At 30.9% G+C, this 25,620-nt stretch overlaps 1 protein-coding gene across 5 annotated transcripts; it reads left to right on the top strand.

Annotated features, from left to right (window-relative positions):
• On the top strand, positions 1 to 25,620 carry LOC132737982 (uncharacterized). Of its 5 annotated transcripts, none has more exons than XM_060725388.1 (2): positions 1 to 116; positions 23,167 to 25,620. In XM_060725388.1, the coding sequence occupies exon 2, from the start codon at positions 23,185 to 23,187 to the stop codon at positions 24,295 to 24,297; it is 1,113 nt and encodes a 370-aa protein (XP_060581371.1). In that variant the 5' UTR covers positions 1 to 116; positions 23,167 to 23,184; the 3' UTR covers positions 24,298 to 25,620. The 5 variants fall into 5 exon arrangements, with proteins under 5 accessions (XP_060581371.1, XP_060581367.1, XP_060581369.1 ...); XM_060725384.1 differs by lacking the exon at positions 1 to 116 and adding an exon at positions 5,309 to 5,465; XM_060725386.1 differs by lacking the exon at positions 1 to 116 and adding an exon at positions 9,417 to 9,562.

The raw sequence follows: 25,620 nt of genomic DNA, 5'->3' as shown, positions 1-25,620 counted from the left end.
TCGATTGACTGTATTCTAGGACAAGCTCTGGTATCAGTTATAGAAGTTACATAGTGAATGACTAACGGATATATTTACGAGGAGTGTGTATTCATATCATAATAAAGTATTGCAGAGTAAGTACACACATATAATGCATATGCATATCAATTATAGATCACATTATTGTCCAATTAAAAAGTTATGATAAAATTTTCACTGATAATGGAGCACTTCTTGCCATTTAAATTTCAATTGTAAGTTTGTGATTGTTCTGATCAATGGACTTTATCTATAATCTAATAATTAGATCATATTGTATACGCTTTCTTATAGAGATACTATGCTCATCTTTTAGTGAAAATAAATCACAAACATTTGTTGAAATCTATGAAATTCTAACTGAATATGTCTAACTTGAATAAAAGAATGAATAAACTATGTATGGGAAGCTGCATTCCCTATTACGGGTCAAGTAAAGTTGGTATTTTCTTTCAAAGAAATGACCTTTTTTAACACTATACATTTATATTTTGACAATCTATAGTTTGTAGAATTTTAAACATAATATATCTACTTTTGTATGAAGTCAAAACCCGTTTATTTCGTCTCGTGAGGTTAAGGCATAAGAAAGGTCACGTGATTATGGTATAATTTACGCAAAGCCAGAAATCGCCAACGCAGCAATGGTATATCTATTACTTATAAAGAGACTGTGAATCAATTATCAATATTTTCGAATATCAAATTTGAGCGTAGTATATCTTTAAATTTTGGATTGTGCAACAATAAAAACAGTACAGTGTTAATCTAGCAAAGTTGTCTTTTAATCAAATCGTTTCTTTGAATTTATTTGAAACTTCGCCAGTTCTGGTGTGCATAAGCATTTTGTGATGACAGGAGTATGTAGATAAACGAACATAAGTTTCATGTTGTTTTGTCTGAGAATAATTGATATCTTTAAAAACGAACTACTAGTATATATATGTTCTTGTACTTTGTATGTGTTTAAACAACTAACATTCTAAATGTCATAACCGACTTGTCCATTTTTGTATTTTTGGAAATTTCCGTATCAATGCCAACAGTAAAGACCCTGGTTAGATTGCACAGCTGTACAAACTATCCTGGAATTTTTGCGGTTGGCAATGGCTAAATACTTAAAGTTAAGCAGGGTCAAGGTTCAAAAATGGTGTTACATCCAAATATCTTTCCGTTTCTTTGTTCCGATGTTATTATCTTTTTTGTCTTTACTTTTAGAATTGTTTGTTATAGCATTTCTTGGCAAATACTTAATGCACCCATTTGAATTTCTTTTTTCAAATAAATACTTTGATCAGTTAACTATGGATAATAATTCAAAAGAAGGCTGCTTAAAATACGTACAATTTTTTCCATTGTGCATTGTGACAAAAAATGAAATAATTTCTAAAGAAGACAACTAAAGTGCCAAAAGCAAAGTTATTTGTTTCTTGTGTCTGTTATTTTGTAAAAAAAGAAAAAGAAAAAAAAGAAAAATGAAGACGCTAGTATATAAAATGATGCATCTTGGACATATTGACGATATTTTTAAAAGACAAATATACCCATTGCAAAATCGTACTAGACTAAATATGTCTAAGAATGTAATTGTTTCGTCAATCAATAGAGATTGTTTGATTTGCTGTGACCCGAGTTCAAGAAAACAAACTGTCTCTGAATCACTGTTGTCTTAAACATTATACACAGTATCAGATTATTGCGGGAGAAGAACGTTTATTGTAATTACTTATTGATTTTTCTAAAGAAGAGCGCTGTGTTGTTATTGTTCAAATTTTTAGGAGATGTACACTTTGAATATTAACGATATAGAACAAAAGAAGTAGTATCCGTTTGTGCTGTGACTTCAAAGCACTTTGACAATTTATGTCACAAAGGAAACGGAAAGACTTCATCCTTTGAAGAAATAAGTAATGTTTGGCAAATTCTTGTAGAATCTTGCACCTTTTATAACTCTTTTTATACTGATGAGCCATTCTCTTCCGAGAAAAAGTGTATTGTCATGGTTATTGTTAACTCATCATATAAAACATTAAATGAATACCTTTAAAATTAGCAGAGCATTGTGGCAATTTACCAGTATATTTATACTAAATCATTCGGTCTTACATATAATGTTTTGAAAAGAATCAATGCTTTCCGCGTATATTTGATTGCATTTCTACCAAATACATAATATAATTGTATAATACAAAAGGAAATGATCGTAAAAGAATTATCGTGTTTCTTTAGGACAACTTTCCGGTTTGTAGAAAATATACGTAATAGTAAAGACCATGAATAGTCAATCATAAGTTTCAACAATTAAATTACAGGTAAGCTCAGATGAAAAGTTGTGATCTTTATTCCAAAATAGACTATCTACATTGATGCAGCTTCAGCGTCTGCAATACTGTATAATATATGTAAAATGGTCGTCACCATTTAATAATCAAATGAAAGTCACGATTTGGTGCATTTTTAAACTTTCCTGAAATGATAAAAGACAATGTCCTCATTAAATAAAAATTCATTATGAAAGTTTTCATTATGCAGAATAGTTGAGGATATTTAATTTATATTTGGACAGAGTCATTTCCTCTGTCAATAGCAAGCTATTTGTGTCTGTTTAGATATGTGTGAACCATTTCAAAATTCGTCTACCCTTTCATTAGCATACTTGCTCTATGACCTTTTGACATGTATTAGCAGTAGTCGTTAATTACAATGAAAATCATTGCAGCTCATACAAGAAAAGCATTGATGCAAAGCATCAAAGGGCGTCCAAGCAAGAAATGCAGCAAGTGAAGATGAACTAGTACACATATGATGACAAGATATTCTTATAAACTACCAGAAATGTATACCACTTATGAATGAGCGGACGAAAGACATTGTTCATTATGAACTTTGATTGGCATGCTAGAGATTAGAATATTACTTGTTATTTCTTTATGATCGTGGTTATTAATAGCAACGGATATACATGTATGCAATCATTTATAATCCATATGTGTAACGCATGATCAACACGTACCACACATTTGTCCCTTATTATGTACATGTTATCGCTATTAGCGAAGACCCCCTTAAGGTATCTGTTCACACTTTAAGTTAGTAAAAATATGACACTGGTTATATTACCATGTTGATCATGTTGAGCATAATTGTTTATTATACAATAATTGTAATATCTATTAATTTTAATTTAAAAAAATACAAATTTTATGAATATTGTTTTCTTTTATTCTTTTTTGTGTTTTATGTGCTATTTTAATACTGAGTTTTTACTACTCTTTTTTATTAAAATTGTAAAATAAATTTTAAGAATTCAATTGTCATATTGACCGACGATTATAAGTAAAAGCTTAACTGGAAAAAGTCAGTAAATTATGGTTTATCTTTCAATATATAATATTGTTTATTCTTAAACCATGTACATGTACATTGTATTTTTCTTTATCATTTTTTAAATTATCGATCAATTGAATAATTCATAAAATCTAATTTGTAACTTTGAATAATTCCTCGGCATCTTTACTAAACACGTATAACAAATTGAATAATTAAATAAAAATGTTTCAAAAAGTTGATAATGTCATTTTAATACCATAAAAAAATGTACCTTTTTCTCAATTATTGTACATATCACGGATTTATATTACATATAAATCCGTGTACATATTTATTGTTTTTATCTCATATAGATAAAATGAAACATGCTATTGTTGTTTTTTTTCCAATTGTAACGATATCAAACATCTACTCCAAAATCGGGAGAGACCGGACAATAAACGTGTGGTACTATTCGCCGGTCACTAGTAAATCCTGGTCAAAATAGACCGGGAGAGACCGGCATTTACCGATAGGAGTGATAAAAGATATATCTATAAATAGGTTTTTGGAATATTTAGGTCATCAACTGATCATTCTAGGATACATGTACAACAATAACATACCATGACATGATAACCGACTGTGTACTACAAAATGATAAATAAAAAACCCCAAAGAGCGCAATTTATTGACGGAAAAGGTTATTTCATTTGTAAATGTTTGCATTGCGAAATTCCCAGTTCGCTATTCATTGTACATATCGCGACATTTCATTCTTATTTAATAATCAAGCACCCTCATACCGATCGGAATTTTCGGCTTTTATTATGACCGACTAAAAGGCTCGAGAAGTTGCTGTCGCCCTTTCACAAAATCTGATCTCATTCCATAAGAGCGCCGCGCTTCGGCGCGGACGCCAATAAAGAGGTTCAACAAAAGGTCAAAACAACCTTCTTGTAATGGCTCTATAACAATTCAACACTTTTAAAGTAAATGATTATTTTTAGCAATTTACTGCCTTAGCAAATAAGATATAGTATATTTTATTTCAAATGTTCATTTAACATAACATACAAAAGTGAAGCATTTTATTTTTGGTATTGAATGATATATCAAATATGTGTTTATAGCTCCTCTTAAACACCATCCAACAACAACATTCATCAAATTGTGAGAGTATATCAACAGTTGCCCTCTAATTAAGAGGTTCATTTGAAACTACAAAGACAATATCAAGAGAAAACAAATGATTGTATAATGACGTTAATTAATATGACGCCCAAAGCATTAAGTGATTCAGATCTTAGAAACCAAAGTTTCACGTGCCTTATAGCTCGTGCTTGGAGGTCTTTACATTCTTTCCCACATTAGCGTATATATCCGACTAAAAGTGTATAAAACAAAGATTATTGAGTCAATGGATTTTTGATAAAGAGTTTTAATGTGAATATACCTGCACAATCAGTAAAAAGAACTAAGCGAATTGGTATCTCCAATAATAAAAATGATTACGGATGTTGTATATTTCAAAATGAAATGAACATCAAAACAATATTCAATTCCTGTATGTTTTATTAGATATATCTAATAATAGATATCAAAGTAAAGTCAATGAACGCCGAATAGCAGCTATACAAAGTATTTGTAGCAAAAACATCCAATTTACTGTAAATCGAAATGATGCAAACTTACTTTACATTAAAAACATGCAAATTAACTTAAGATGAAATAGATGGAAATAATTTCGTAGAGATGCAAACTAATTATCTGAAACTTGAAACAATGTAAACTTCGGATCGAAAGGATATAGATTTGCTTAACTCGTAAAGTTGCAAACTAACTGAAAATCAAAGTAATACATACTTATTTAAATTGGACAGGGTGTTAACTATCTAAATTAAAAGGAACACAATCATACTGTTAAGTGGACAGGAATGTGAATATTTTTTTGTATTAGTGCATGCAGATTTCTCGTAGACTGGTATTTTAGTATAAAGATTGCACACGTGAACAGGTGTGGTGAGAGTGTAAGGTCTACGTACGTCAACATTTGAAAAGCTGCAGTGGGAGTGTAAAACAGTTTTCAGTTTCATTACATTCAAATTTCTGGATAAGGATGGCGTACCTTCTTGGTGAGTGTCGAATTTTGAAATTCTTTTTGACTGATTAGATTGTATATGAGCAAATGAAAATGGAATGCTATAGAGATTCCAATAATGTTGCCTATTATAATGTTTCTTTATGAAAATAAATAGAGTGGTTTCATCGCTTTGAAACGAAACAATTTTAACTAAAACCAATGTTTAATATTTTATCCTAATTAACATTTTAAAGGTAATTTGATAATTTATGACAATTTGATATATCGTTTAAGATACCAAATACGAACTTTAAGAAAGAAATAAGTCATTATTTCAGTTAAACGCTTGAATAACATTTTACTTGCATATTTTCTATACACAATTGTCACATAGGTTATTGTATTGAAACCATTTTATATGCATTATGCATTATATACTCATAGCAAAACTTTATATGTAAAACTTTAAATAATGAAATACTTCGGATTCTTTTTTTTTTCCAAAAAAAAATGTCCAACTATGTTTTATACCTATAATTTTATTGCCACAGTTTACTACGTTTCAAGTTACATCGTAACAAATGATATAATGTTTGTTTAACAATTTGTCCGACGCTCCATTTGACACTGGTTATCTGTCAAGTTCTTCACTACATTAACATGACAATTAACACAACTACATAAATCATAAACAACAAAATACTGCATCAAAACATATAAGTATTTTATATGCTATGTAAGGAACAATGCTCAGTAACTAATATTTGGTTAAAGCAGGTGGCTGAGTGCTGACGAAGTACATGTATAATATTGTAAGAATTTTTTTATGTAATTTGAAGAAAAAGTTGAAATTCTTTAAAGGCAATATTTTCGTTTATCATATAAAACTTTATTACATATCACCTTTCTATCTTAAATTAGCCTCATATAACGAAAAAAAGGCAAATTCAAAAAAAAAGTTCAAATACTTAATAGAATTTACATTTCTCTTGCACATATGTTCATTTATACGTCATCATTGTTTATCATCTTTAATCTTTTCCTGCAGAAGTTTCAAATAATCATATTTTCAAAAAGATAAGTTATTTTTTATGGATTCTTGAAATGCCAGCACCATGAATATGTTATCTCACCTACGTAAATATCTAAAATTAGATCCCGCTGACTTTCACCCGCTAGAATGAGTGCATACTGTTGGAATGGCATTTATTTTCCTGGCAATATTTACTATGTTACAGAAGTCATGTGGAAATAGTTGCTGTTTATTTGTTTTGTGAACGTAAAAATGATTGACAGTATCTTAGAAATCATCTGAACATTTCTGCTACTTTATTATCAGTAGAGCAAGGATTCCAAGTTTTGTTGCTGAACATACGATATTGGTTACACATTTGTTTTTCTTGACAAGTAGTATGGTCTTGTATAAAGGGTTATAAGTATGTATGAGACGAGCTGCTAGGCTGGAGGTATATTGCAATTGTTTGACTTCTTTCACAGTGACGTTATAAAGTCTTTATAGCAAGTTCGTAATACTGCAATTTTGTGTAATATATTTGTACATGTAAGAAAGAGACTTTCATAAATGAATATATTTATATTGCAAAATTGCTTGCTTTGATTGAAATGAAACTTAATTCATATATTTGGAGCAGCAGCATATATAAGACATATGAACATGGCCATTGCCCAATGAAAATCGCCTCCAGAAACATACAGTATGAAACAGAGCTCAAATCATTTGTATTTCTTGCATTCTTGTCTACCAATATAATTTTTATTTGTATTTTTATAACTTTAAATAGATAAAGAGAAGAAAACCAATATATTTAGTTTTGTCTTGACAAATTCCAAGTCACTATACTTTTAAGCATTAATTTGTATATCTAATATAAATTTAATTTTGTATTTCTATTTTATTTTACTAAAGATATTTTGGGCAGATATAAAACTATTCGTGGAAAGTCCGATTACGCCATTGCATTATTGCATTAATAAATACCAGATTACTCATTTCACGGGCAATATCTTTCTCTTATAACATAAATAGAACACCGTAACTTAGCTATTTACAAAGATCAATATTACCTATAATTATAGTGAATTGCTATGGATACGGAAGCCAGGAACTGATAAGCCACATTTCCAGAAGATTATATCTGGAGATACGGAGAGATAGGAAACCGATGTTCTAGCTTGTAAGATAACTGGGGCGGTAAAAACACTTTAATTTATGTACAATATAACTCCTAAAGACTGACTATTCAAACAAGATATCATTACATGAAATTAAACCACAAATCGTATGATGGCATAATAAATGATTTCCTTTATCCCTATACGGAATGCAAAAATGTATGAAATATATACCGGGTATATTGAAATATAATAAGATAAAATAGCCATATTCTATTAATTTAAAGCAACGAAATCAAAGGTGTATAAAACATCTATATAATGTAGTAATATGACTTCAATGTCTATGGAGATATTCCAGAAATTAAAAAAAAAAAATTCCGAATAAGAAACCCTATTTAATTGTGTCCACAAACTAAAAATGCTTATGAAATATACAGATACGTTTAACAATTATACAAATGTGCGACAATTGACAGTGACAAAACGGGTAGACAGGTGTACGCAGTACGACACCGTCTGTAAAATCTTGTAGACTGACAAAGACAGGAAAAATAGTTAACGCATAAAGTATATGGGAAATTTAATGTAGCTCAGTTATTGTACTGGTAAAATGTATCCTAAACTACCAACTGTTCTATCCATTTAGTCATTCCGCATTATATTTCGTTAATCTCTTAAATAATGAAAATGTATCGATTCAAAAATAGGGTAATGGCCGGTCAGATGTAAAATCTCAATGCAACACTTGCCATGGAAAGTGGATATAAACTATTTATTCAGCTATAAAACAGTGTGCACTTTTGTACGCTTATCTGTATTTATCTGTATTTAATTAATTAAGCAAAAAATGAAAATATTAGATTTGCATTTATATAGGTGTTCACATTCTTGTTCACATTCTTCTCCATGTCTACAAATATTCTTCAAAATCATTCGGAAAAAAAACTTGTTTTGATTAAGATGAGTTATATGTACCTAATAATAACTGTAATACATTGTACTTGCCTCGAATTATCGTTGTGATTGTTAAATTTAACTAAGATTTGACAACATTCATGCGTCATTTGTACATGTAGTATGCCTTAATACGTTTTAAATAAACGAGTCAATAAATTTACAGAAAGAATTTGGTGCATATTTATCGAACCATGCATGCCACTGATATGTATACGCTTTATGCAAACGATTAGAGATTAAATTTTTTCAGCAACACTGTAGTGTGTCATTGTGCACCTTTCTTCTGTTGTAACTTCTGAGAAAATGTACAAACTATGTTTATTTCTTTTTGGACAAAATGTGATCCCTTTGAATCACAACAAAATTAAATGAAAATTGGTTTGATTGTGTCTGTATTGAGGGATAATGAAAAGGATGCAACATCCTTGAAGCCCCCAAGCACCGGCAAGACTTCTAAAATGTGACACCCATAATTTAAATTCCTCGATCTGAAGTGTAAAATGACTGACCCATGCAAACGGTGTAATAAGACCGATTCTGCACATGCATGTGTATTTCAATTTTGATATTACATCACCTAAATAACTTGTCCATTGCATAAAATAAGCTTATAAATATGCTGTTACTCACTCAATAATACAAGTAAACATTATTCATTATTCCAACAACAAATATTTATTCGGTGATAATAATATCACGTTGATTAAGACATTTTCACAAATAAGAAATGTCACTGCCATTGTTTTTTTGTAAATGGTTGGTCAATGAATCATTCCTTGTATGTTCTGTATGTCACCCAGGTAACACCCCCTGTTTCATTGAAAAATGTTGTATCCACAAAGCACAGTAGTAAACGACACTACGCGATTTTTTATACAGTACATTTTGTATTATAAATTACAGAAACTTGCTTCTTGTAATCGTGATTGTAAATCAGTTGTGATTTGATATATATGGATATTGTATATTAACAATTTATTAACTGATTATCTTTTTGATACATATGGATATTGTATATTAACAATTTATTTAGCGACAGCCTTATTTTCTCTCAAGGTAAGCTGCAAGTTTTCTAATACACATCTTGGAGAAAGTCCCCATACACATAAAATGTGGTTATTATATATAAAATATACCATGCCAATTTACATGTTCTATGCATGCGTTTATTTTTCTTCCCAGATTTATGCCGAGATAATATATGTAAAGTTCCATTCACCATGGATGGGCTTTAAATAGACAAATATTCAATGGTGTGAGCCTTAGTGTTTGTCCATTTGGGATTTTGGTATTCAAAATGGACCGTAACTAACTGACTTTGCCTAAACGGCTATGTCGCTTTTGACCAGTTTGATATTGAAAATGCTTACTTTTAAAAACATACTTATTCTTAAAGTTAAGAGAATGTAGTATATCTAATGTTTAAGTTTAAAATTGTCAACACTTAATTGCTTTAAATTAGCTAAACGTCTATAAAGAGGTGAATATATCAAGAAATGTATCACTCACCAACAATAATGTGACAGATAATGGCAATAAGTGTTAACGTAGTCTTGTTTTATTATACATTTTTATTTACTATATTTTTACGAAGATATAGGGGCTATAGGGGATAAGAATGAAATTTACGATGTTCAAATTGTCTTAATGCTTGTTTTTCCATAATTTGTGTACCTAAGTATAACAGAAAAAATAAGTAGTTTGTGGGGAAAAGACGGTAAATGTCAATTAAGACGGTCTTTAAGATAAAGTTACTCAATTTTTCATGTGTAAGTTAATTGATTTGTTGTAAAGATATAATGGTCTTTGGGATGGGGTTTTTAGTTAGTTTGTGATATATTCGACTTTAGAAAGATGTATTCATGAAGATACATATATCTTCGGGCATTTCACTTAAAAATCAATTAATCAATATTTATCGATGGAATTTAAGACAATATAAAACAGCTGTTAAATGAAAATGTGATTTGTTTCTCGCTTCCTCTCAGTTATCATATAAATCACAAAACACCAATTTATAGTTGTGAAAGATGATGCAAAACTAGTGAAAGTGAAGACTTTCTATTGTATGAACCTTCACCTGATGATCCTCGAAAATTTATGCTACCAATTATATTTTTCTACTGTAACAGTTTCTTTTATCATTGTTATATTTAAACGAATCACCAAGACATTGATGGTTTCTTTGTGATGCATTTAGATTCTTCCGTGTCAAATATTTCGGGTCAGATATTTAAAACGTCCTTCAATGTTGATATCTATAGTTTGTGTTATCCATATAGCCAAAATTGCTTCTTTATGAACTGTAATAAAAAAGCTTTAAAGTTAAATAAAACGTCCGGTATTGTTTTTTTTTTATTTTATTTTAATGTCAAATAAAGATAATAACTAAAAAATATTCTTATTCAATTTACTGGCAATACAGTAATAATAATAACAGAACTCCGTAACGTAACTGTATAAATAAAGATAAATATTTACAATAATTATAGAGAATTATAGAGAATTGCTATGGATACGAAAGCCTGGAACTGATAAGCCAAATTTTAAGAAGATTATACCTGGAGATACGGGGAGATAGTGAAACTGGTGTTTTTTGGTATTTTGATAGTAAAAATAAACACTTGACTTGATCTATGTATTACTTTAACCATACAACCTGACGTGTAGTCTAAATATTCAAAACAAGAAATAATGATATACGAGGATATCGCAAAACGTATGACATTTTAATGAACTATTCATGGATGTAGATATAAAGTATCTGATTATGTGTTCATTTATCTAATTCAAATGTAAAGAATTATAAAATGATTCATAATGCTCAAATGTTCACTTCATCGATTAAATACCATTTACAACATTAAACGTCATACATATAATTATGCAAGTTTGTAAAAACTTGTGTTTGCAAATTTGTCCTCAAATTGACTGTTTACTTAACCATACCGAATTATTCAACAATAACACACTTTTATGACAAATGATTTGTCAGTGACAAAACTAGAAGGATATAATAGTGTATCTGCGGGACACTGCCTATACGATCTTTAAAATGTGGCCATAGACGAAATAGACAAAGATATGCAATGGGGTGGGGCACCACCTGGCGAGCCCTTTAGAAGATTGAAAATGAATCTATAGTTTAAGTACAATACAGTTTAACGTTTCAATACACAAAAGTACATGTTATTTCCTTTTGAAACAGCATTAAATCATTTACCACAATGCAACTTAGTTCATTCTGTAGTTAAGTATGGGGCTAATTTAGATATGCCCCATTCAGTTCATTAATAAGCTATTTTGTAACCTTTCGAAATCATAGTGTATAACCTAGAGAAAGTCTGAGGTCAAAGCGGGTCAGCTATTTAATACCTCTGTTTGAAATTTAATACATCTTTATTGTGAATAGTGTGAGTCATTCAAAGTGTATATAAACTATCAATTCAACAATAAAACAAATGCACTGTTGTTTTAACCTACCTGAAATTATCTGCATTCAATAATGCGTAAATGGAAAATGTTTGTTTAGCATACAATGTTATAATTATTTCATTCATAACGGATCGTCTTATACATATATAACAAACACAGTCGGTGCATTACATCAGAGTTGGTATATAGGTGCTTTACAAGATTTGTGATATATTTAATTTATGGGACACTTGCGAACTTTATAAATTACACTTAAAATTAGGATTAGATTATCATTATGAACTCAGGTTTGTACTTTTATCTATTAATTATCATTAAATTATATTATGTTATGAGGTTATTGTACATTGTTGAGTACAATACTGATTCTATTGGATGAATCCACAGCTGACAAAGGCGCTAGCCGAGTATGGTATAGGTTTTAAAGCTGTTTTCGAGTCCAAAGGAATAAGTATTGTTCTAAACAATGTATATAATGACCAATTTATTTCTTTTTTTTTCACATTTTTACAGAACTTTGTTTCTCCAAGTAGATCTATAATAAGGAATTGATACAATTTATTAACCTAAGAATGAAATTGAGGCTCGATGGAGTACAATATGCATTTGATGCTGAGCATGAAAACGAGGCTATATGGGCTACGATATGCATTTGATATATATTTTGAACTCTGTATATGAAAACGAGGCTATATGGGGTAAGATATGCCTTTGATATGGATTTTTGGACTCTTGAAAGGAAACGAGGCTATATTTAACTGTTTAACAAGATGGGATCATATAATGCTTTTCATGGAACATCATATGGTTCAAACGCTGAAATTCCATTGGTTATTTATACGGTGTCAAATATCGTATTTATGTACACGGATTAAGATTGTTTATGATGTATAATACTAAAAACATTAATCATTTTGTTGCGTATTTATAAAAACGTATATCAGCAATGCAATTCTTAAGTAAAAATTGCTGAATTAATCTCGAAATGCACGCGCTCTCTGCACGCGATGATAAATGACATTACGAGCTGCAACACTGCGCTATGTGTCATGGTACATACTTTATTTTGTTCAAAATGCTTTAACATTTATAAAATATGCTTAAAATGTTTAACATTTTGTTTCCGTGAAAGTATGCAATTCATTAACAGCTAATTACACACTCATAACACGTATGATAGCATTTTATATGTCAGCAAGAGATCTTATCTCTGTAATTGACTCATTTTCTGGAGAAAAAAATATACATTTGGTGGATGTGAAATTTGTTTAGTAATCAAAACAGATATTTTAGCGCAAGGCTGAAATTGGTATGTGCCGTCTAAGACAATACAAATATTCAATTTGGATAAATAAATACTTTAAATGGATAAATATTCTTTAACTATTTTGATTTCAATTATTTTAAATGGTTCAAGCCGAATAAAATTGAAATAGAGAGCTCTAAATTCAAATCTCGATATTACATGTACAAGACTTATCTCCACCAAATACCTTACATCTCCAAATTATATGACCTTACCCAACCCAACTACCCACATCACTAAGTAATATAACCTAGCACCACCCAACTGTCCCGCATCCCCCAAGTGATAAGACCTAGCCACACCCAACTGCCCCGCATCCCTTATTAATAAGACCTACCCCAGCCCAACAGCCCTACCAACAAGTTTCAAAATTTAGCCGCACTTAACTGCCCTACATCCTCAAATAAAAGATCTAGCCCCACCAAACTACCGTGCGTTCCACAAAGTTATAAGATTCGTGTCATTTTCCTTTGCAACAGACATAAACCCAAATCAATAAAGTACATAGTACATTAATGTTGCAAGATTAACGAAATCAAATCTCACAAATAAGAAATGTTACTTCCATTGATATGTAAATGGTTCAGACATGAATCATGCCGAATAGGTCACAGCTGTCACCCAGACAACAACATTTATATCACAGAAAAATATGTTTGATTGGTATTCAGTACAATAAAGAGATCCATTTTTGATGTCAGGACTTCCGTGGACAAGTGCACTGAACTTGCTTGTTCCTTACTGTTATTGTTAGAATCTTGAAAGGGACCTTGGATTTTTACTTGTCCGGAAACTAGCTAGCTTAAGGAAGGTAAGGAATGGTTTCTTTTGAAGTGAATGGTTTTCTGTGATATTTAGCTCACACGGGCTTCCCCTGTCTTTTTTCCGCGTGTAAATCTAGAAATTCTTTGAAAGTTTGACCTTTCCAATAGGAATAGTACTAATCTCTCAGCATCAGCCTCAAATAAACATCGCTTTGTAAAAATCTGTAACTATTGTTACATGTATATACATTGACGTGTATAATTTGTTATATCGTTTATCAATAATTGAGGAGTTTTATATTTATTCGCTCTGACATAATTAATCGTGATGAATTTTGCATGTTTGTGTCTCAAAAACTTCAAAACCACAATTTTGTTATGAATTATATTTGGATGCAATATCAAATGATGAATTAAGGAACACGTTCACTCGATTAAGACTATGTTCACATAACTAAGATATTGTGCTGGGTAGATACAATAGAATAAATAGAGAAAACAAATTATGTTAAATATGCAACCAAAATGCCATTGAAACTGAATATCACTTGTTTTGTTTTGTTGTTATTAATATTCTGAAATACGTAATTAATATATAGGGCATATTTCATTGACCATAATAAATATGTTTATTGCCCTAATGTCTTCATCAAATAAGAAAAAAAAAATAGTTCATTTATTAAAAAGTGTTAAACACGTAAAAATGCTCCTGATAGTATAGCTGTTTCATAAAATATATTAATTATAAGCCATTGTATTACATTTTTTTCATTACATGTATTGTATTGTTCGCCTTGTCTTAGCCATTATTTACATGTATAATTAGTAAATGGCCGAAAGGCAATTGTTTTAACTGATTTTACCGATAAATTTGAAACTTGTTGTAAATTTGTTAAACTGCTATAAAAATGGGTTAATATCCTCTGTCATCAATTTTATGAAACACATTAATAAATCATTTACTAGACAATATCAAAGTAAAGTACAATCAAACTAACGAAGGTGGGTGTAATCTTAAGTTAAACTTAATCTAGTTTTCTGTCTTTTCTTAACTTGCCGCAAGGTTTCTTGTATGAGTTATCTCGAAGTTTAAATTGAATATACGACTGTATGAAAATGTATTTACATCGATGACGTGAAAGATATTGGTAGACTCTAATGTTAGTTATTTCGTTATTTCGAAAGATAAAAAGTAACAGTACATTAATGGGTTTTTATTTCTTTTTAATTTGATAGATAACGATAACATTATTAAAAGCAATTTAGACTCAATATAAAATTGTGGCCCAAAGTTGAATATAATTTATTTTCTCGAAAAGATCTTTAATTAAAGCAGTGGAGCAGATAATTGTTCAAATTAAGTTTTTATCTGATGAATTTGACTTAACAAAAACATATTTTCGCGAAGATATAAATATAGATAAAGATAGTTTCCACCCATACAATTATAATTCAATACATCGATATTTATTACATGCAAAAACAGCTAACATATATCTTTATTCTTCCTCAAATTATGAACTATTTCGAAACGAAACTGAGACTCTTAAAATATATATAAATGCACACATTATTAGTGATTTAATTTGACAACTGATAAGCATTCTATCACTTTCATCTCGTTTCCGGCAATGTGAGCATTATTTAACAAGAAACTGTGCAATTGTTAGGGGTCCCAGTATAGTACAATTAAATTATTGACCAACTAAATTAGTGTTATAATTACTTTTACCATGCTAAATATATCAAATAGACTTGTCCATATTTCAATCTGGACACAACCATTTATCATTTTCAGCGAAAGAATTTTAAAAAAAAAGTATACTTATCCGAAGTTTGACGGAAAGGGCCGAGAAGATGCTATTAAATATGTAATGAATGAATCGCTCAGACGGCACGAATGGCTGGCTGGTCTTCGTCTGCATTGGTCGCAGGCCTGTACGTGAAGAATACCAAAATGTTCATATAGTTATTTTAAACGCGATTTTATAAAGTGTAAATAAACTTTTAGTTTAGTTGTAAAGATGTGGCCAACCTTAGGTTAATTGTATCTAATTGAGCGGAAAATTATATGCATTTATTTTTTTCCAATGTAACCAGGATGTGGTGAAGAACACTTGCGAAAATTAAAGGTATATTTCAAAATAACCGTTATCGATTCATTTGATCGATCTTACACACCTGCTGAATTATACATGTATTTAGCGAATAAAGCATATGTAATTCACTTTCATGCTTTTGAAAGTACATTTAGTATGATTCCATGTGTATTTGTTTTCACCGCGGTTTTGATAGGGAACACATAATGGGGATCTCTTGTACATACTAAATGTATAAGAATTGAGGGGTGGGATGCCCGCACTGTTAGAATTATATAGTTCGGATTTGTAACTCAGGATCAAATAAAAATGTACATACACGTAGTAGAATCAAGAAAATACCAAATGAACAACTATGTGCGTGTGTATACACCATGCAGTATACTCTAATCACAACATACGTTTTATCGTATGATATGCTAATAAATATGTTACTAAATAAATTTACCAATTTCACTTAAAATTGAATGCATAATTGTGCTTTTAAGAAAAGTATATTTATAAGTATTAGTATTTATTCAGATCATAGAAAATACTTGTTAGCTAGACATTTTTCGTTTACATATATACAAATAGACATTTCATATTTTACAATCTAAGTTCTTTAATGTATGATTATGTTCAGCGTTCGCTGTCACGTGGGCAACACCATATTTTCACGATAAAATGTATGACTGTGAAAAAGTGACCAGTAAGAAAAATGAGTCAGTGACATGTTAAGTTAATAGCCTAATATATTCAAAATAACGAAGAAGTACTTTTGCTGGATGTCCAAGTTAGTACTCATAAGGAGACGGCCCACTGAATTTTCGACCCATATATCCTATAGTAAATCCATCACATTTAAGGCTAAATTCTGGACAAAGCAAATCCGGTACCGAAACTTCATGACCATTTCTTAAAACACCAATGCAGTCCAAGTAAATTTAGCACAAAAAATAATACATTAGCCCTTGTAGTTTTTCTGCAGCTTTTAATTTCTGTAATCACTATAGAATATTCCAAATAGTAACTGGTATGTATTCTTGTGCATAGTGCCTCCTGAAACCTTCAACCCAGAAATGAAATCCTGCAAAAATACATCAAAAACAACCTTTAAAGTACTCAGAAATGAAACTTTATTTACACAATTACTAAAGATATACTTAAAATATAACCAGTATCAATTAAGATGACTTGAAATAGGCCATTTCAAAATTTAAAAGAACTACTTTCTAGACTACAACGGGCTGGGTCTAATTCCGTACCGGGGTGACACCATAAGTGTTAGTATTGATACATTTTAGGATGCAATATATCAAGTACTTCATTCACATTTCAAAACTAATTCACCTATTGTTAACGGTTTGAAACATAAGTTGTATTTTTATCTTATATTCCATGAAATTATTTTACAAAATTGGTTAGAATACGACACGTTTATAACCCCCATTTTCATCCTCTACACCAACGCTGCAATATTTTTGTTCGATAACATATTTGAAACCAATTGGGCAGTGCTAAATAAAGTTCGTTTTAACATCCAAAATCTCCGTGTCTTTTTTGTAAATATTGAACGTGCTTTATAAGTTCACAGTCGATGAAAATCAATATGATCGGGTTACTTCGTACTTAAACCACCGTTAAGGATAAATTAACTCACAAATTTTATGCAAATGCATGGGAATTCTTTATTGACATCTATTTTATTTTCAATCCAAATAGATCAAAGGAATGTTTAGGGGTGTATCATAAAGTTAACTTTATAACTGTTCGTTCAGAATAAATGGGAATATTTTCAGCATGGTAAATAACTTTTGTTTTCAGAGAATATTTGACTAAGTTACTTAGTCAAAAAAGCAAGAGCAACATAAATATATTCATATAATAGGACTAGTATAGAACATTACACAGAATAACGTGGAGAGAGAAGAAAAATGGAAATATGTATATCACAAGTTATTATGTATTGATATGATATCAAAACTGTTGCATTTTAAGGGGTTATATTGGTAAGTTTTTCTCAAGATAGCATTTAAACATATTGACTTTATTCAGCGAAAATAATTTTCATGTTTTGCATTTTTGTAATTCGTTTCAATGTTTATGTACATACTTGTTGTGTTAACTAGCAGTCAGTAAGCATTAAATTTAATATACTTGTGATTTATAATCGAGAAAGTTACTTTGATTCACGGCGTTTAAACACGGCGCTTATCGATCGATCGATTCCAATTGGACACCAACATTGGCACTGATAAGAAAACGCAAGTGGCATATCCCGTTATCGTATATCCCAGTGTACATGTACTTTGTTTTGCTGTTTTAACGTTTAAGTCAGTTAAGCAAAACTTATATTTACAGATTACTGTGTTGTTTTTGTAATCGAAGAAAGTTAACTTTGATCATTCAACACATGATTAGTTAAGACTCAACCATCCATTATCAGAAGAAAAAATATTTACACGAAACTGTTTTAAAACGAGACTAGACAGTGTCTGCCAACATTTATATTCTTAGTGTTTTATAGAAAATGTAAAATTAAAAATAACATTTTAAATAGTTTTGATTTAAGATAAGAGGTAGAGTCATTTTGGATTATTTCATTTTTATAAAATGGTTTTAGATCTACTAAATAATACAAAACTAAAAGCTTTTCTTTTCAAATAATAAAGTAGGCAACTATCTGATGTTGTGGGTATTCTCTGTGTTTCTTGGGAAATTGTACTTTGTCATATTGAAGGAATCTTGTTAAGTGATCTCTCGGTACTTAAATCTGTTACTGAAGCTTCAAATATTTCAAGGATATAAAATCTAGGTCACGTGAGTTGCTTGTAGTTCAATGAAATAGAACATTTATATTACATTGACACATCTCGAATATTTACAAAACGCATGTTTCTGTGAATTGTGAGGGTTAAAATATTTATTCGGAAACTGGTTAGAATAAAAGAATAAACGGTGAATACAATCATAGAAATAATAAGATAATAATTTTATAACTATTATGGTGATGATATGCATACCTCTGGCCAATTAATAAGTATTTATGAGCAACATGTGCATAACAAAATATTTACATAAATGAGGGACTTCTTTCCTTTTCTGATTTTTTCATCGGCTTAATATCTAATGAAAGTTGTTATAAAATCGAGCTCTCCGCACCAGCTGGTCTGTCCTACATAGCAAATCCTGTTTGGAATCGATCCATCTAGACATAATAACAATATCAATATTTCATATAACATTCTAGAATAAAACACAGACAACATGCTGTATGGAAGCTACATGGCTTCCAATTTCTTTATACATTGAGATAAAATAGATATATATATATATAAATACTCGGTGTGTGTTTTGTAGTGAGCGTGTGTGAATGAATTATATATCGGAGTTCTTTAATGCTACACAGCACATACTCTGCTGTTTCAGTCCAAGGTTTTTTGTAGTATCTAGGGGAATAAACTACTTACATGTGGCACTTGTGATGCTTGTGTGGTGTTTGTAGATTTGTTGCTTTTCAAGAGATTTTTATGTCTGGAGATATCAGAGGATTTTAATTATTGTTTTGGCTGGATTCTGTCATCGGTCTTAGTTGAAAAAGGTATGTTCAGTGATATTTAACGTCGTTTAATGGTTAAGATTATCTGTATTATTTATGAGAAGTAGTCATTTATAGGTTAACCGATCAGCTGAAGTAAAAAACCAACAACTCAGACTTGAAAGATTTGTTGTTAAAGCATGCGCTGGGCGATTCTGCAGGAAAAATATTTTGTTTTAATTTACTTGTTGATTTATAGCAATCATTTTTTTTTATTTATGTGGTTATTTCGGACTTATCTGCAGTTTAGGACTTAAATTAAGCATTACATAGCTATGGTTAGTGCATCGTATATATTAATACACTTAACCACAATCTAATTGTGTAAGTAGATAAGTAGAAAATGTGTCTTATTTGCTGTATATTGCGGTTATATTTGGTCTTGTCTCAAGTATATATTGCCAATTACTTTAATATGATAATCAATTATCTCACTGACTTGGACTGATACTGACCTCAACTTATACGCACTTTGACATCGAATTATAATTATATCAGTACTTGAGTGCTCTTTGATTGAAGAACATGCGAATGGATTTGTGTGAATTTTTACATCAAGAATAAATGTCTTTAAATAAAGTAGTTTTGTTTCACATAGCATTGATTTGATGTTTAACACATTTTTGGAAAAAAGTTCCTTTTTAACATAACAGTTTGTGTACAAGCGGTGGTGTGACCTAGACCGTACATGGAGGTTTTCCATCACCATTTATTAATTTTGATTTTTTTTAGACGTACGTCTAACGTTATGAAGCACATATTAATACTTTTAGCATAACATTATAGCTCATTTTCGTTGTGGTTTTGTTGGAGTTTTTTTTTTGTTTTGATTTGTTTTTACACAATCATAATTCCTCAGGTTTTTGTTAGCTGTTCAATTATACAGACCAAAATCAATAAAAAACCATAAAAGAATTCTTCTGGGGTATCAAGTTACCCGTGCAGACTATCCTTGCACACGTGCCGGCTTTTTTACCATCTTGATAATGTTTGTTTTAGAATAACATCTAAAGATAGGGATCATGTAGAACATGTCTGTCCATTCTAGCGTCTATTAATTGATACAGAGATGTTGTGGTTATGGTGGGATATTTACATATTTATCAGAATTCATCATTGATTTCTCCTAAACATGCGGATTCGTTTGCAATCATTTGAAATTGAGACGGGAATATAAATTGTGAAATAAGCATATTCAACACTCTTTGTTATTAACTGTTACAACAGCGCTATCGTTATCATCATCGTTATTATCGTTATTATTAGTATTTACATTAAACATCAACAACACAATCCTATTGACATTATTATAATTTTGATCGTCATTAAATAGCATTACTCTTAACAACATTAATAACACATTGGTATCATTATCATCATCATCATTATCATCATCATCATTACCATCATCTTCTTCATCGTCATCGAATATATTTATGTTGAAAACAGATAACATCATGAATAACACAATTTCATCATTATAATTATCATCATCATCATCATCATCATCATCATCATCATCAAGACAAAACAATGACTCTGTCGTGTTCAACATCTTCTTCGTCGCCATCATTACCACTTACATAATCTTCATCATTTCCATCATCAGCTATTATATTTTTGTTCCAATTAGATCTTACTATTATTATTTTCTACTGGACGATCATTTTCAGCAGCAGTGATAAGAGCATCATCAAATATTCGAAACCCTCGTTGTTATCCCCGAATTGATTCATCAAAAGACTTAGCAAAATTGGCTTCAATAATCATTATTGAACTGTAAGCATCGTTAGATAACGTGTGTTTTCGTGACTTTTTAAAAATAATTGACATCAGACTGTACTGTAATGGTGTAAATATAATATAACACATACCTTGAATTTTCAAGAGAAAAAAATCATTATCATAACAAACACCAAGCTGTAATGGAAGCAAAACCGTTTTAAAAAGGCATGATGATTAATTCTTATGACCCAAAAAAATTATTGTAACATCGAAATACTTTTACAGATGTAAATGAAAATGTTATCATTGTCCCCATCATCATCATTATCATTATCATCATCATCATCATCATCATTATCATCATCATCATCATTATCATCATCATCATCATAATTATCATCATCATCATCATCATCATCATTATCATCATCATCATTATCATCATCATTATCATCATCATCATCATCATCATCATTATCATCATCATCATTATCATTATCATCATCAGTGATCTTTTATGATATAACATCCGCTCTATCTATTTATATAGCACAGGAATCTATTTATAGAATATTCAGGTGAAATACACCAGTCTTAATTACTGTATTTTACAGAACAAGACCGTGATATTATCTGTGTTTACAGACATGCACGGCACTTGCATCATCATAACAAAATAAAATCATGTATATTTGACATTTCATCATGATATACTGAGAGATATGGTCTATAATAGCATGTGAGATAACATCCGACACAGGAAGAATGCACGAGATACATGCGCGATATAGCGGATTTGCGTGTGCTGTGTGTGTGTGTGGGGGGGGGGGTTGTCTAGAGTAGATTCAGAGAAAATTGGAAGGCAGGAATTGTATATTGTATATTGTATTCAGTGCTGACAAGTCAAGGTTAAGCTTTTGAACAATCTCTGTTCCAGGTTGTTAATATGGTGTATTAGTTAAACAACAAGACTACTGATACGTCATAATGGTTGTTTGTTTTTGTTTTTGTTGTTGTTGTTTTTGTTTTTTTCTAAAATATTAAAACTGTTCTTAACTTCAGATATGTCAATGCGGGATGAAAAATGCGTTCATGTTTACGTCTTACGACACATTAAACCCACATAACTTACATTTTTCATCAAAACATTGTATTCATGCTAATAAGAAATTTAATTCATTTACCATAAAAGTAGTAAACGTTTATTTTGAATTGCCTAAAATGGTAATGTAATTGAACATAAATAAGCTACACCTGTATTTTATTACGTGAACTTGTTACGTTAAATTGCGGTTTACCTGATGTAAGTAAGTCATCAAACTGCATCAATCAGCGTCTCTTTTTGCTTCTTTTGACACCCTTGAACCGTATATTTGCCTTTGGGTTAATCTACCGTAAATGGTCAAAATGTCAACTTTGAAAGCAGACGAATAAATTATAAACGCGAGTCGTGCATGCGTATATAAATATATAAATGCAAGTAGAAACAAGTTGTACTTTGTATGAATCTATATTCATTCATAAAGTGCGTAGCTGGTGAATACTGATGTTCATTTGTATATGTTTTAATCAATGCCGTAATTCTATTTACAATTTAATATGGAAACATGAAGCTTATCCTTGAAGCATTTAGAAAAAAAAAGATATCTACATCGATTATATGTATTTCATTTCCACTTACATGTCAGATTTGATAAACTCAAGTTTAATCAAGTTTTGAAAATAAATTCTCATTGATTTTGTACTTTCAGTTTGTGTGATTCGCCGTGATGGCGCAGAGAATTCCAATCTTTAAAGACGATCTCAGTTTTGCAGAACGCCAGAGCCGAGTTTGGGGAGATATGGAGCGGGACTTGGAAAGACGCAGACGAGAATGGGAGGATGAGATAGAGCGCATGCGCAAAGACTTTTTTACTCTTAAACCAGAAGACAATGGCCGCTTGGAATCGATTAGTGATAAGTTCAAAATGGGAGATAGTTTAAAGGATGAAGCAAGAGGTGTAGTTGAACAAGACGAACATGGCCAGTCAGTATTTCGTGTAAGATTTAATGTTGCTACTTATAAGCCGGATGAGGTGAATGTTAAGATAGATACAAATAAGTTAATTGTTCACGCAAAGCACGAGGAAAAGTCTGGAAATAAAAGTGTAAGTCGTGAGTATAGCAGGGAGGTAGATTTACCACGTGATATTGATGCAATGGCACTTCAATGTTCTATCTCGACTGACGGGATTCTTACAGTTGAAGCACCAATGCCCGGTCAACAGTTTGGAGCTATCAAAGATGGCGGCGCTCCACGTGCTATTCCTATGGATCACATCATTCAAACCAGTACTGCACCACCTGTTGCAAGTGGAGCTCGCAATACTCCACCACCGGTTCAGCCACAGCATCAGCAAAACCTCCAACATCAACCACAACAGCCGAAGCATTCGTCAACCTTCACGACCTTTTTGTCTGGATCACCAGCGAAAAGTCAGACGACACAACCAGTGACGTCATTTTCGCCACAAGTTATCCCGCAGACAATGTCCTCGCCGCCGCCACCTCCTCCTCCACAGGGGAGCTCCTTCAGCAACATCCAAGAATCAGACCGGAAGTTCAAGGTCGATGTAGATATTGAAGATTTTGCGCCGGAAGAACTTTCAGTAAAAACGGTTGATAAGAAGTTGGTTATTAGCGCAAAAAGAGAAGAAAAGCTTGGAAACAGAACGTCGACAAAGGAACTAAACAGGGAAATACATCTTCCTGACACCGTTGATCCGTATTCTGTAAAAGCTTTCTTTTCTGACTCTGGTAAATTAATTGTGGAAGCACCTTACATAAGGTCTGTACCGATTTCGCACTATTCGGAAGGATTTAGTACCACGGCCGGACGATAATGCGGATTATTGTGTCGGTGATTTGATTCTTAGCCATTAAACTTGATTATGTAGAGACAAACAGTGGTAAATTACATGTTAACAAGTAATTGTATTCCTTTTTAAAACGAACAATTCCAGATATCTTTATGAAAAGGATTGGCAATAGTGTATACTTGTGTTTTGAAATTATTACATAGTCTAGTGGATTGACCGTCAGATTTTTGAGATATAAACGCAAATATGAATGAAGTTTCATAATCTATATTTTGAGCGGAGACTCTACAATTGTGACTGAATAATGATTCGGTTCTTTAACAGAATTTCTTTATTCTAAAATGAATTGATCAGAAACTGTTATAGAGGTCAACAAGTTCATGTGTTCTACACTCTGAGATTAAAAGTAGTTATCTTAATAAAATATAATATGATAATAGTTCAACCTTTTACCTCCTTGATTTGTGTTAAAGATCTGCCATGTTATCAATGTTGAACAATACTTTTGAAAATTGTATCAAAATTGAACTACATTGTACAAAAGATCAATCGTATCTTCCCGGCCCTTTCCGTCATATTTCGGGTCGAGATGTTCCGATTGTGTGATCGGATGTGCTTTATAATGATGACAAAGGCTAATTGTTTCCAGTTTCAGGAGGTAAAGGGTTGAGTGTATAGGAAAGTATGTTAGAAATAAGTAGTATAGTTTCTTTTATTCCAAGATTGTTTTCATTTCTGTATTTTCTGTGTATGGACTGACTCACATATGTTGTTCATTTTAAGGTGTGTAGGGAAGTTTAAACTGTTAAGCTTTGAAGCATTATTGTTGTAAAGATGTTTTTTGTTAAATGGTGACGTCCCAATACCCTCCACACCCGTTAGATAAATGTTCATTTGTCAAAACTTCAACAGCCTTCATATATCAATGATATTTATAAACATGAGAAGCTATTAACGAACTTGAGTCATACTTTTATTACGTTTAACAATAATGTTTTAGATTACTTTGGTAAAATGGAAAACCCAGAATTTATATGTTTATGAGTGAAAAATTATAAAATAAAAATAAATAAAAGACACAAGTGGTCGAATCTGTTTGATTATCGATCCGAGTTGAAGCATTTCAATACTTGATTTTGATTGTTCAAGTTTAAGTATACATGCATGAATAACTCACTAGATGTTTATGATAATGCACAAATGACTATATGACATTTATATAAGCAAACAAATGAATGTCATAATGATACATGTCATTAAGTAGTTAACAAGATGTATGTATGTATGTTTGTAAAAGATTAATAGTTAATTTTCCATTCATTAAAACGTCTTTATGTCGTTTCTGAA

Source organism: Ruditapes philippinarum, unplaced genomic scaffold (genome assembly GCF_026571515.1).
Source record: "Ruditapes philippinarum isolate M1 unplaced genomic scaffold, ASM2657151v2 ctg276_1_1_1_1, whole genome shotgun sequence".
In the NCBI taxonomy this organism is placed as follows: domain Eukaryota; kingdom Metazoa; phylum Mollusca; class Bivalvia; order Venerida; family Veneridae; genus Ruditapes; species Ruditapes philippinarum.
This window is presented reverse-complemented; position numbering and strand designations above follow the sequence as displayed.